We start from the raw sequence: 12097 nt of genomic DNA, 5'->3' as shown, positions 1-12097 counted from the left end.
CTACGAGAGAAAAAGCACTAGGGTAAAGTGCTCTTTGAAAGAGGCTTGTAACTGTGAGACAGAAAACTATCTCCTGCTGTTTGATTGTTACTGTGTCCAAGGAAACAGGATTTCGTAAATAAACTTTTCATCAAAAAATTACCTGATTAGGAGGCTGCTCAAGGCAATCTGCCACCCTAGACAACAATTCAGTATGCCATTCCCCACGCCACTCAAATTTGGCCAGTTGGCTGCCCTTCTGTCACAACAAAGGGGCAGCTGGGTCAAATTGACTGCCTTAGGCAGCTGCTTGTAGCTAGAAGACCTCTAACTTGATTCTACCCTGATGTTCTCCTCCTAATGGAAAAACCTGCGAGATCCTGAAAATTAGCTCACCTGCTAGGTCAAAACAGGATCACGATAGTGCTGCAGGCAACAGGCTGGCTAGGCTATTAGGACACAACCACGCCAGGTGCCTGGCAGGGCAGGTTCCCTACGCACATGAGCGCCCCCAAAAAGCTGCTGCTTGTTTTGTGTGTCCTTAAAGGTCCTGTTCTGGTTCCTCACTGAGGGCACCTGCGCGTTTTCTTTCACCTAGCAGAGGACGAGGCGGGTCCCATCCGAAGCTTGTCTTGCCTGAGCTGAAGGCCAGTCAGCCCTGGGTAGGGCAGCTGCAATAAATAGTGGGATCAGCGCTAGAGAGTTCAGGTTTTTGCAGCCTGGCGTGTACGGGAGCTGCAGGGACCCGGTGCGGACGGGTTTCTCCTGCTATCTCCCAGGATGAACAATTCCTGAAGCAGCCAGGTGGTTCCCCACGTGGCGTTCATCCTGCGGTGACGCACGCGCAGAAAGCGTCGATTCCTGCCAGGGCGGGAGGGGGCGCTCGGCTCGGGTGCTTGTACTGGCGGGAAGCTGGGCTGAAGAAGCGAGCGACGCGCTCACCGCGCTAGAGTTGCCTGGCTGCCCACGCGGAGCCTCGCGCCATCTGGCCGCCTGCAGCCGTATTTTCCCGCGCGCTGTAAGTACCCGGCTGGGGCTACAGTCCGCGCGCGCCGCCTAGCTGATGCCCTGGCCAGAAATTCCGTTGGTCGGTTTGCCCTTTGGCCCCGAGTCCGGCGCCTCCCCACCCCCACCCCGGCACCTTCTCCGACGAGTCACACCCAATATCCCGCTGCCTGTACTGGGTACATGGGGAGGGTCCGTCCAGTATGGGGGTGAGCGGTGGGACTGCGAGGGTGGGGGCCGTACGGCAGAGGGTGACGTGGAGCAGAGGCCGTGTGATCCGGGGGTGGCTATGGAGGCAGGCAGTCCAGTCTATAGGGTAGTGGGAGGTGGGTGGTCCCCGGGGCAGTCGCTGCGGGGTGAGGGCTGGTTTTGGGGGAGGAGGCTGTGGGTGGGCAGAGCTGAGTGATGGTGGAGCAGGGCTGGGGAAGAGGAGCATGTGTGTGCAGCATGAGGGAGGTGACACGCGAAGATGCAGCAAAGCGCACTTTGCCCCACACGTTTTCATCCAGTCTAGGTTTCTATCTCAGGTGTTATGAGTCCGATCAGTTGCACAGACAAAATTTGAAGCTTGCATCTGAAAACTGCCCACTGCATCTTCATGAGAACAAGGTGCCATCTCCTCTGTCACTTACTGAGCTCACAACTCTGAACCAGCTTGTCACTGATGCCTATTTGGATAACTTTTTAAAAGTGTGTGGTGTGTTCAATAGTGTTTTCTTCTTTATCTTAAACAGGGCCGGCTCCAGGGGTTTTGCCAATAAAGCAGCCAAAAAAAAAGAAAAAAGCCGCAATCGCGATCTGCGGCAATTCAGCAGGAGGTCCTTTGCTCCAAGTGGGACCCTCCACCGAATTGCTGCCGAATACTTGGACGTGCCGCCCCTCTCCAGAGTGGCCGCCTCAAGCACCTGCTTGCTAAGCTGGTGCCTGGAGCCAGCCCTGATCTTAAAAAACAAAAAATACTGAAAACAGTATAGGCTTTACCACCTACAACCAGATCTTATATTTTTCTACCACATTCTCAAACTTTGTTTTGAACAGGTCAAAGGAAGAAATAATTCCATATGTGAACTGTGAGATCTTTTCACCTAGCGACTAGTAGAGAATTGTCAGTGACTCTTCTGGTTGTTGACAATGAATACTTTGGGTGAAAATGGATCGTATACTGTATGTTTAGTTGTAGTGCTGCTATTTGGAAGTGGCAGATTGTAGAAAGTGGTTGTTTCATGTCTAAGTCTAAAATAAAGGGAAGAAAATATTCCATTGTTATAATGGAACAGTTATTCCAATGCATCTTTATGATACTTTTAAAACTCTGTTCTTTACCACCTCATAACTAAACAATTACATTTCTTACAGGGATATCCCTAGTTATTTTGCTGGGCAGGGAGGAAAACATTTTTAGCACCACCCGAGGGCCCCCATCCTGGGAGCAGCAGAGCAAAGGAAAAAAAGCAAAACAGCCAGCCAATCGGCAATGGCACAACAAAACAAAACAACCCCCAAAAAGCCCAACAGCAAAAGCTGAACAGTACAATGATGAGGTGCTGCCCTGGAAAAAAGTAGTGCTCGGGGTCCTCACCTTGATTGACTGCCCCTAAAACTGATCCTAATTTCTTGGGGGAAATCATTGCCCCACTGAAATTAATAGCAAAACTTTCACTGACTTCATTCCTTGTATTTAGTCACAATCCAAAATTTTTGAAAATATTTTTTTTGAATGTGTCAGCAAAATTGAATGAACTTTGTTGGGAATTAAAATACTTGACCTTTTAAAATAGTGACGAGACCATGCATAGAAAATTTCAGTCTAAACAGCTAAAGTATGGCAAACTTGAAAACAGGGGTGTATAACTGGAAGCATTAGCTTTAGTATACACATTGCTACAAACTCTTACTTTATAAGTAATGTCTGTGTGTTCCATTCTATGCATCCGAAGAAGTGAGCTGTAGCCCACGAAAGCTTATGCTGAAATAAATTTGTTAGTCTCTAAGGTGCCACAAGTACTCCTGTTCTTTTTACTTCATAGTATTTCCTAATTGGGAATATTAAGCAGCCTGTTTGTAGCTTTGTCTTTTGTCACATTAGGTTCAAAATCAGAAAAGAATGGCAGTTTAGTTGCTAACATTATCTTGCAAGGGGAGAATTTAACTTCATCCATCTGATGGGATTTAATGGGCAAGGCTGTTATCCATATTTGGTAAATGTCATTATTCCTTTCAAACAGACATGCCTATTCCTAAAATTGAAGGTAGGTTTGTGCTGAAACAAGTGTTAATTATAGAACATTTTTACTTTGTTCTTTGTATTTTGAAATATAAAACATTAAAAATTAGCACCTATCCATCTGTCTGTAGTATAAAAATTATTTATCCATACTCAAAGCATTTTACTAACAATTCTTATTATTTGCAGCTCAAACATTTACAATTCATCAGTTTTGACCTAGATATCACGCTATAGCAGACTGGAAAAATGTTTTCTACATTGAGATTCTGTGCAATTCTGTCTTTATGCAACACCACAGTAATACAAAGGAGTGAAGAATTCTACTTTCACACAAAGAGATATCTAATTTATTAATTAGAGAGATACAGAATAGGAATATCATTGAAACCCAAATTGATTTAATGGCACTTTACAAGTGTGACAGTTTTTACAGGCGATCTGGAAAGATTCTTGCAAGTTAAATTTTCATAAGTTTTTATGGTACTAGCAGATAAGCATGTGGCTTCTCCACCAAATTAATCCAGCAGAAAACCTGGTGCTAAAGAAAGTTCAGTCTTTTTGGAGGAAGTGGTACTCTGAAAAATAAATTAGACCTTGACAACAAAACACACAGGGTTCATAAGGCATTGCGGTATTTCCACCCTGTAATTGGTGTTCATGCTTATTATTATTTCACTTAGGGCAGTGGCTTTTGAATTACAAACATTTTAGCAGAAATTAAGATCTGATTCTGCACCATTGAAGTCAATGTGAGTTGTCAGTGTGTTCCCTTACTTAACATTCTTCTTTGTCTGGCCTCAATTTTCCTTCTTTCTCTTTATGTCCATCAGTTTTTCTGTGTAGGGGCAAAAGTGAGACGAGAAGGGAGATAAGCATTTAAATTTTGGTTCAATACAATAATTAGACAAGTAATCAATTTAGCACTTGTAAGGATTTAATTTTTTTAAAAGAATGTGTGTATTTTCCTGCATTCCTTTGTCTTTAACCAGTTAGATCATAAGCTAGTTGTTGCAGGCAGAAACAAGTAAAGCATCTGTCAGAGTTTTGGGTGTGCGTTCTGTGTAAGAAATATGAATCACAAATTAGATAAACTAACATTACCCCTCGCAAGATAGTAGTTAGCTTTGGCTCCATTTTGTAGGCAAATAATATGTCTAAGTTAAAGATATGTCCATCTCTTTTCAATTACTAGAATTTATTTAAGGAAATCTTAAAATAGAGGTGACGCAGAAAAGTCTAACAACCTCCTTTGGCTAATTATTCTATTGTTTGACCTCACTGTCAGAATTTTTTTCTGCTGTCTAATTAAATTTGTTTTTTTTCTTATAACAGTACCCTTACTTATTTAAGTAATTATTTTCGTTCCTTTATGATGTCTGTCTTGTGCTTATAGATAATTATATCAACTGTCATATTTTTTCTATACTTTTTCCCCTTAATCTGTCTGTTTAGGTCATGCACTCTGAATCTTTTAGCATTTTCTTGTGGCTGCTCTTGCTGTTTCCAGCAGTAACAAACACACACGGTGCCCCTCCTTAACACGATAGTTGAATTCCTAGAATCTGATAAATGTAACATCCAGAACCAGCAGCATTGTCTTTACTTAGGTCTAATGCTCTAAATCAATCAGTGTCCAAATCTACGTATTCAGCAAGTCAAATGTAGAACAAGAGGTCTGAAGCTGCTCTTCTTTCACTTATCTGAGTACTTAGACTTCGAAATGTAGCTCACTTTTCAGCCACAAGGCTCAAAATTTACTTGCCCAAATTTAGGCTGTTCCCACTTTGTATCTCATACAATGTTCTTCCTTTGTCACAAAATGTAGGTGAAGTCTTAGGGATGGCTAAGTGGAAGGAGAACTTCAGATTTTTGGGTGGTACTGTTCTGCTTCTTTCCATAAGTTTCCTCTTAGTGCCATGATAGCTAGTTGACTTGGGGCTACTCAGCAAATGACATCCCTTTTTCTGCCCAGGCTGCTCCAACTGGCCTGTTTCTCCCTTTCTTAATCAGCAGTCTCCAGTTAGGTGATACAAGATTTTGATGACTTTGACTCCTCAGAGAGCAGTCCTCACTAACCATTCTTGTCTACTTTGCAGTGATCAAATTCTTGAGTCAGCTTCTCAGTTGATTCAAGGTACTGGTGGGTCCTCAGAAGAGGGGACTTACAAACTGTTCCTTATATGGAGTAGGCATGTTATGAACTTTAGCAGACCATGTGTGCCTGCTCCTGCTGCTTAAACAGCTCCCCCTTCAGGGAGCAGAGAGGTCCGTTGTTCCCCAATAATAAAAATCAAGAGAGGCACATGGCTAGTGCTAGATCTCACAAGGAGGATAAGGCCCACCACCCCAGAAAGCATAGACAGGAGAGTAGGGAAGCCACCATCTCCTCCCCAGCTGGACCTGGGTACCTGTTAAAACCAGCCTTCCTCTTTTTTTCTTCTCCATTTACTTGGCTTAGTCAGGGATCTGAAGATAGGTCATTGCACTTCTAGTAAGAGCAGCATCCTTACAGATTTTGCTTTGTTTTTCCTCATTTTCTGAGACAGGTTGAGAAGGACACAGAAAAGAAGCTATCTGTATTGCATTGCAGTTGGGCTTTATGTTCTCAGTGTTCCACGTTCTTAGAGATTAACTTTTTGAAGGCCTAGCCTGTCAGCTCTAAAGCCTCTTCCAGTTGAAAGGAAGGACATTGGTCTCTGGAGGGGCCCCTCATCCTGAGGAAATTGATAAAGACAAAAAAAAATAATCCTGGTTGGTGTTTCTTGAGTTTTAACAATATATCCTGATTGTCCTGGATTTGGTCTTTGCCTGTTATTTGATAATGTCTCTGCCGCCTCTTGCTATCGGAAAAGAGGCAGAAACTTTGACAACTACGCTGACCTGACATCATGTGCACGAGGATCTCTGCCTATCTGAGAAGAGAGTAATTTAAGCTTGAAATAATATCACAACAGTTCATCCGTAACTAGCTGTAACAGTGCTTTTTCCTCCACTTAAGTTTTCTTTTTTGGTTTAACAAATCAGAAACTTTGTAAGCTGAGAACATTTTTGTTGCTACCATGTTAATTCTTTTATAATTCAAAAAAATTAAAATTGCATTTGTTTTGCAGTTTTCCTACACACTTGAATTAATGAAGTAGAAAGTTTGCATTGTGGCTTGTTACTCAGTGTTAAACCTTAGCCAGTGAAATGGACAGAAGATCAAATGTGTTATTATGGAATGCCTAGGGAATCACAACTATAATATTCAAGCTTGTCTCCCATGCTAATCAGAGTCATAAGGGTGTATCAGAGTCAAATCATGAACCTTAGCCTTCTGTGAGCTAGTTTAGGACTATACAGTCTAAGTAAGACTATTGAACAACAGCTAAGTTGAAACTAATAGTCTTGCTCTTTAAAGCTTCCAGTTCTTTGTAGAGATCTTTAAAAGGTGACCAAGAAACTGTCAGCATCATGGTGTTGCCTTCTTGTTCTCCAGTCTATAGTTTCTGATGCTCTTGCAAGCTAGCAAGAGAGGAGATGTTGTCTGCCTCCTCCAAAAGGAAAAAGAAATGGAATGAGGTGTGAAGAACTTGCTTTTTTTCAGGCTCATTTCACTTGTAAAGTATGACAAGTTCTGTCTAATACCTTCCAACTACCTTCCAGCCAAACAGTTCTACTGAAGAATTCCATGCCTGGGCCTGTGGGCTCCTACCTTTGTAGCTCAAGAAGTAGAGTGAACATTAATGTATTTCTCATCAACATGACCCTGTGTTTTTGGTTTCTATTTTGTTTACAGTGTCCTGGGAATTAATCAGTGTTACTTCAAAAAATTAAACAGGTGAAAATCAGTGTAAAAATTAATTTCACAGTGTTCTGGATAAATATTCGGATTAATATTTGGGCATAAGAGGACAGAAAAGAGCAACAAATAGAGAAAAGTAAGAATATTGAAAATAAAAGCAGGTTAATGTTATGATTTATTTCTGGAACTGTGTATTAACAATAGCTATACATTTGTGCACGCATGTATGTCTATATCTTTTCCTCCATTGCCTTACTTTGACAGACAGCCTTTAAATTTACACTTAGGCCAATTTATTAACATAAGCACATCCACCTAATGAATGTATTGGATTTTCTTAACATAATCAGGATTTTCATGAACTTGTATGGTCTAAAATTAAAGTGACAGTCAATAAAAACTGAATAATACTTTTTGTAAAACCTGAAAACAAGGGGCCTTACTTATTGGACATCTGGGTAATTAAAGTGATATTGAGAGGCTTTTGGCTTCAGGCTTATTCCAGTTCCAAAGACACATCCTGGCTCCTCTGATTCTGTTTAGTGCCTAGCTTTGGAGCAGGGTATCTCAAGCCAAGAAAATCATCTTTCTTTTCTACTGACTAGAGCAGAATAAAAATTTTCTGTTCCTACTACTTCCTGATAAGAGGATGGGACCTGCAGGTCCCAATCATCAATCTGCAGGTGCTGAACAAATGTATCTGGAGGACCTGATTTTGATTTGAGATTTTCAGTATTTGTTTTTTGTGAGCATTGATGTGCTCCAAAGGTCTTCTGATAATACACATTCCATTATGACTGAGAGATTGGTCTTTCTTGTGCTTCACACTAGGAACCAACCATTTCCAGTTCTACACTTTGTTTCTGGACTGGCCTCTGGACCATAGGTCAGGGTATCGTGATAATTCTGTACTAAAAAGTTTTTTTTTTCTTTCAATGAAAGATGAAAAAGAAACCATAAAAAGTATATGCTGCATATGGTTAGTAAATGAGGTGTTCATTCATGTATCTTAATACACCTCTACCCTGATATAAGGCTGTCCTCGGGAACCAAAAAATCGTACCTCATTATAGGTGAAACCGCATTATATCGACCTTGCTTTCATCGGCTGGAGCATGCAGCCCCGCCATCCCCCGAGCGCTGCTTAACCGTGTCATAGCCGAATTCGTGTTATATTGGGTCGCGTTACATTGGTGTAGAGGTGTAATTGCTAATTAATCTTACAGACTGGATGTGCTTTCAGATGCAAAAGCATATTTCAACCTGTCTTTTTAAGAAAATCCACCATCATGTTTTATTATTCTTGTTACATCTGTTTTTACTTAAGAATGTTTCCTTTGCAGGATGGTGAAGAGGAGATGTACAATAAGAGAGAAATATATTTGGTTTGGTCATCCTCTTTTTCTCCATATTACTTTGTCTTTATCCTTTCTTCCTTATCTTAAGCCTTAGATGTTTATTAATGGAGAAGGAAGCAGGTGGAGTTAGCTATGTCTTTTTGGCCTCTTTGTTTACTGGTAGATGGAGACAGAATCCTGTTTGTTCAGGATGTTTCCTTTCCTTGAACGGGAAAAGGACAACTCTGGAAAAAGTTTTACTTTTCTTTATATGAATTGTTAATTATCTTGTTTTGTACTCATCTGTATAATTTTTTTCTTTTACATTTCAGAATAAATAAAATTACAAAAATTGATTCTTAGAAGACTGGAAAAATCGTGGAGGTTTTGCTATGGATACTATCAATGAAAACCATTTTTATCTAGACAAAGTGTGGGTTCAATGTGAGATTGGCAGTTGTTTGAAATGGAGACTGCTATCAAGTGATGATGCTGCACAAGTTGATCACAGTGAGCCATGGTACTGTTATATGAATACTGACCCATGGTTTAATAATTGTTCTGTTTCTGAAGAATATTTTCCTGAAGAGTCTGAGTTTAATAAAAATGGATTTAAATATGTCTACTCAGAGCTTCCTATAGGAAGTCTAGTTTTGGTGAAAATGCGCAGCTGGCCAAGGTAAGGTTAAAATTGTTACTTTTTTTTTTTTTTTACAGTTAAGGTTGTAAGACATCTGTTCATTTTGTAATGTGCACTTAATCTGAGTTCAGTTCTCCTTTGAAAAGTACGGTAAAAATGGGGGTAGAAATGTAATATTTATGGTTTCTTAGTGACTTACAGATCTAATGTTCTCAGTTTATAGACAAGATGATTTTTTTATCCCTAATTGTGAGCCCTACAAACACTACTTGGATTTTGAGAAGCAATCTGGGTTCTTTCCTTTTTTATGCATAATCAAAGTAGTTATGGGGGAAAAAAGAGATCCTCATTTACATCTGTTCAGTTCTATAGTTCTTCGAGTGATTGTTCATGTCCATTCCAAGCAGGTGTGTGCGCACCGTGTGCACGCCAGCCGGAAGATTTTCCCCTTGCAGTGTCTGTAGGGTCGGCCTTGACGCCCCCTGGAGTGGCGCCTCGATGGCGCCCTATTTAGGGGCCCGCCGACCCTCCACTCCCTCAGTTCCTTCTTACTTCCGGTGATGGCTAGCTGGAACCTTGCTCGCTTACGGCAAGTTTAGCAGTGTCTCGTTGTCAGTGTATATAGTTTAATTTTAGATTAGAGTTAGTTGTACATAGTTGATAGTTGTTGGGGGGGCTTCCCCAACATATTCGTCACCCCGCTGGGGCATGCCTGGGTCCCCAAGGTTTAAACTCTGCAGGGACTGCGGGAAGTTTATGCTGAAGAGTGACCTGCATTCTTCCTGCTTAAGGTGCCTCGGAGAGAGCCACCAGAGAGACCAGTGCAGTATCTGCAGGGGCTTCCGTCCCAGGACTCTTAAAGACAGAGAGCAGAGACTCAAAGTGCTTCTGATGGAAGCGGCCTTGCTGCCACCCTCCGACCCCAAGCCGGCCGACCTGGTGCCCAGCACCTCATCTTCGGTGCATAGCACCCCGGCACCGGTATCAAGACACGAGGCCCAGACCAAAACCTCCAAATCCTGGCACCGGAGGGAGTCGGGTCATAGAAAATCGGCCTGCGTGCAGCACCGCTCACCTTCTCTGGTGCCCATTTAAAAAAAAAAAAAGAGGCCGGTGAGGGAACGATCACCCCACCAGGACCTTAAGAGGCTGACACCGTCCACGAGTGCAAGTGGACAGGCCGGGCCATAGACTCATCCTCCAGTTGCTCCGTTGACTCCTGCACCAGAGAGAGGGCGGTTGAGTCCGGACCGGCCGAGATTCCCGGACCTCAGCGAGGATGTGCGTCTCCCATTGATGCCTGAAGCGTTCGAGGCGGCCTCTGACTTGTTGAGCCTCCCGGTGCTGGCCTCTCCGCACTGGCACATGGAGCCGCTGGCCGTGGCCCGACCCCCGATACAATCACGGGGCAAGCCGGCCATGATGTCACCTCGTTCCCCGCCCCGCGCCACCCTGGCGGCACCGGTGCAGAGGGAGTGTTCTCCGACCCTGCAACACCACTCCCCGGCGACAGTGGGTACTCCTCCCCCTAGGTCCTCCTATTCGGAGACCTTGGACTCAGAGGCAGGGTCCTACCACTCCAGTAGATTGAGGAGCAGGAGGTCAGCTTCACGGGTGAGTCATCAACCTTATCCGCCGCAGTGGCAGCAGCAGTGGCAACCGCTCTCCCAGTGGCCGTTCTGGACTCCCTGGCCCTACCATCAGGTGTTTGGTCCTCGCTCCAGGTCCGCATCGGTCTCCTCAACGTCGGTGGCTCCGGGGCAATTACCTCATCCACCGGCACCGCCATCCGGCAGGGGTGTGCCGCAACAAAGTCCAGCACCTCCTAGCCAGGTACTGGCACCAGCAGGGGCCATGGTTCCGGCACCGCAGGCACCGCCCGACTCACCTCGTCGTTCAGTATTGACCCCGGTACCGGCCGCGGTGCCGCATCTCGAATCCGTACCAGCCATGCAACCGCAGTACCGTGTGCCGCAAGCCCCTGAAAAGATGGACGGTACAGAGGAAGGCCCGCTACAGGTGATCTCCTCCTCTTCATCTCCAGACGAGGCAGTTGCGGGTACGGCAACGGCACCGGCCCTAGAGGACAACTGGGTGCTCCAACAGCTGCTTAGGCGGGCAGCCCAGAGCTTGGCGATCCAAGCAGAGTAGATTGAGGTGGATGTGGTAGTGGACATTCTGGCCCCCTTGGGCCCATCCAGGGTAGCCTTACCGTTGATTAAGACAATAGCTGACATGTCCTGTACTTTGTGGCAGACGCCGGCTTCATTGGCCCCCACGGCCAAAAAGACAGAGAGGCACTACTTCGTACCCTCCAAGGGCCACGAGCACCTGTATGCCCACTCTTCCCCGGACTCCCTAGTGGTAGATGCGGCCAACCAAAGGGAGCGTCAGGAGTTCCAAGGGTCGACACCTAAGAACAGAGAGGCCAAAAAGTTGGACCTGTTTGGCAGAAAGGTGTATTCAAATGGGGGGGCTGCAATTACGTATAGCCAACCAACAGGCTATAGTGAGCCGGTATGGACGCAATACATGCTCGGCATTGTCTAAGTTCGCTGAACTTCTTCCCCAGGAATCACGAACGGAGTTTTCGGCACTGGTTGAGGAGAGGAAGTTGATCTCCCGAGCATCCCTCCAGGCAGCCCTGGATGTGGCAGATTCAGCCTCCCGCATGCTGGCAACTGGCCTAGTCATGAGACGAGGAGCCTGGCTTCAGGTCTTGGGCCTTCCTCATGAGGTCCAACAGACCATCCAGGACCTCCCCTTCGAGGGGCCCATGCTCTTCTCTGAGAAAATGGACAAGCGGTTGCATAGCCTGAAGGACTCAAGGGCTACCCTTCGCTCCCTGGGCTTGCACACCCCATTAACCCAGCGCAGGTAGTTCAGACTGCAGCCGGCCCCTCGTCCTTACCAGCCTCAGAACTGCATGGATGCCGGGCGCAGGCGAGGCAGGAATGGCAGGAGGAGGGACCAACATCAGCCCTCCAGCCAGACAAGGCCACCATTGGGGCCTAGGCCCCCAATTTGATGGTACGGTCGGGAATGACCTACCGGTCAGAACTCTGGATCCTCCCAGCCCTACCTTTGGGTCACGTCTGTCTCCCTTCTATCATGCCTGGTCCCGA

General features: G+C 44.8%; 1 protein-coding gene across 10 annotated transcripts in view; it reads left to right on the top strand.

Moving 5' to 3' along the window:
• Positions 1 to 893: 893 nt before the first annotated feature.
• The window catches only part of ZCWPW2 (zinc finger CW-type and PWWP domain containing 2), a 178171-nt gene continuing 166967 nt past the window's right edge, over positions 894 to 12097 (top strand). For 6 of the 10 annotated variants that reach the window (XM_045008027.1, XM_045008019.1, XM_045008026.1 and 3 more), the window contains exons 1-2: positions 894 to 997; positions 8665 to 9011. In XM_045008027.1, coding sequence (XP_044863962.1) covers positions 8725 to 9011 — 287 coding nt within the window. In that variant the 5' untranslated portion in view covers positions 894 to 997; positions 8665 to 8724. Of the gene's footprint in view, positions 998 to 1132; positions 1194 to 3113; positions 3234 to 5874; positions 5963 to 6989; positions 7132 to 8664; positions 9012 to 12097 lie in introns of those variants that run through there. The other 4 variants (XM_045008020.1, XM_045008021.1, XM_045008022.1 and 1 more) reach the window with 4 other exon arrangements.

The sequence above is a fragment of the Mauremys mutica genome, chromosome 2 (assembly GCF_020497125.1).
Source record: "Mauremys mutica isolate MM-2020 ecotype Southern chromosome 2, ASM2049712v1, whole genome shotgun sequence".
Classification (NCBI taxonomy): domain Eukaryota; kingdom Metazoa; phylum Chordata; order Testudines; family Geoemydidae; genus Mauremys; species Mauremys mutica.
Note: the sequence above shows the minus strand (reverse complement) of the source record. Positions and strands in the feature narration are given on the sequence as shown.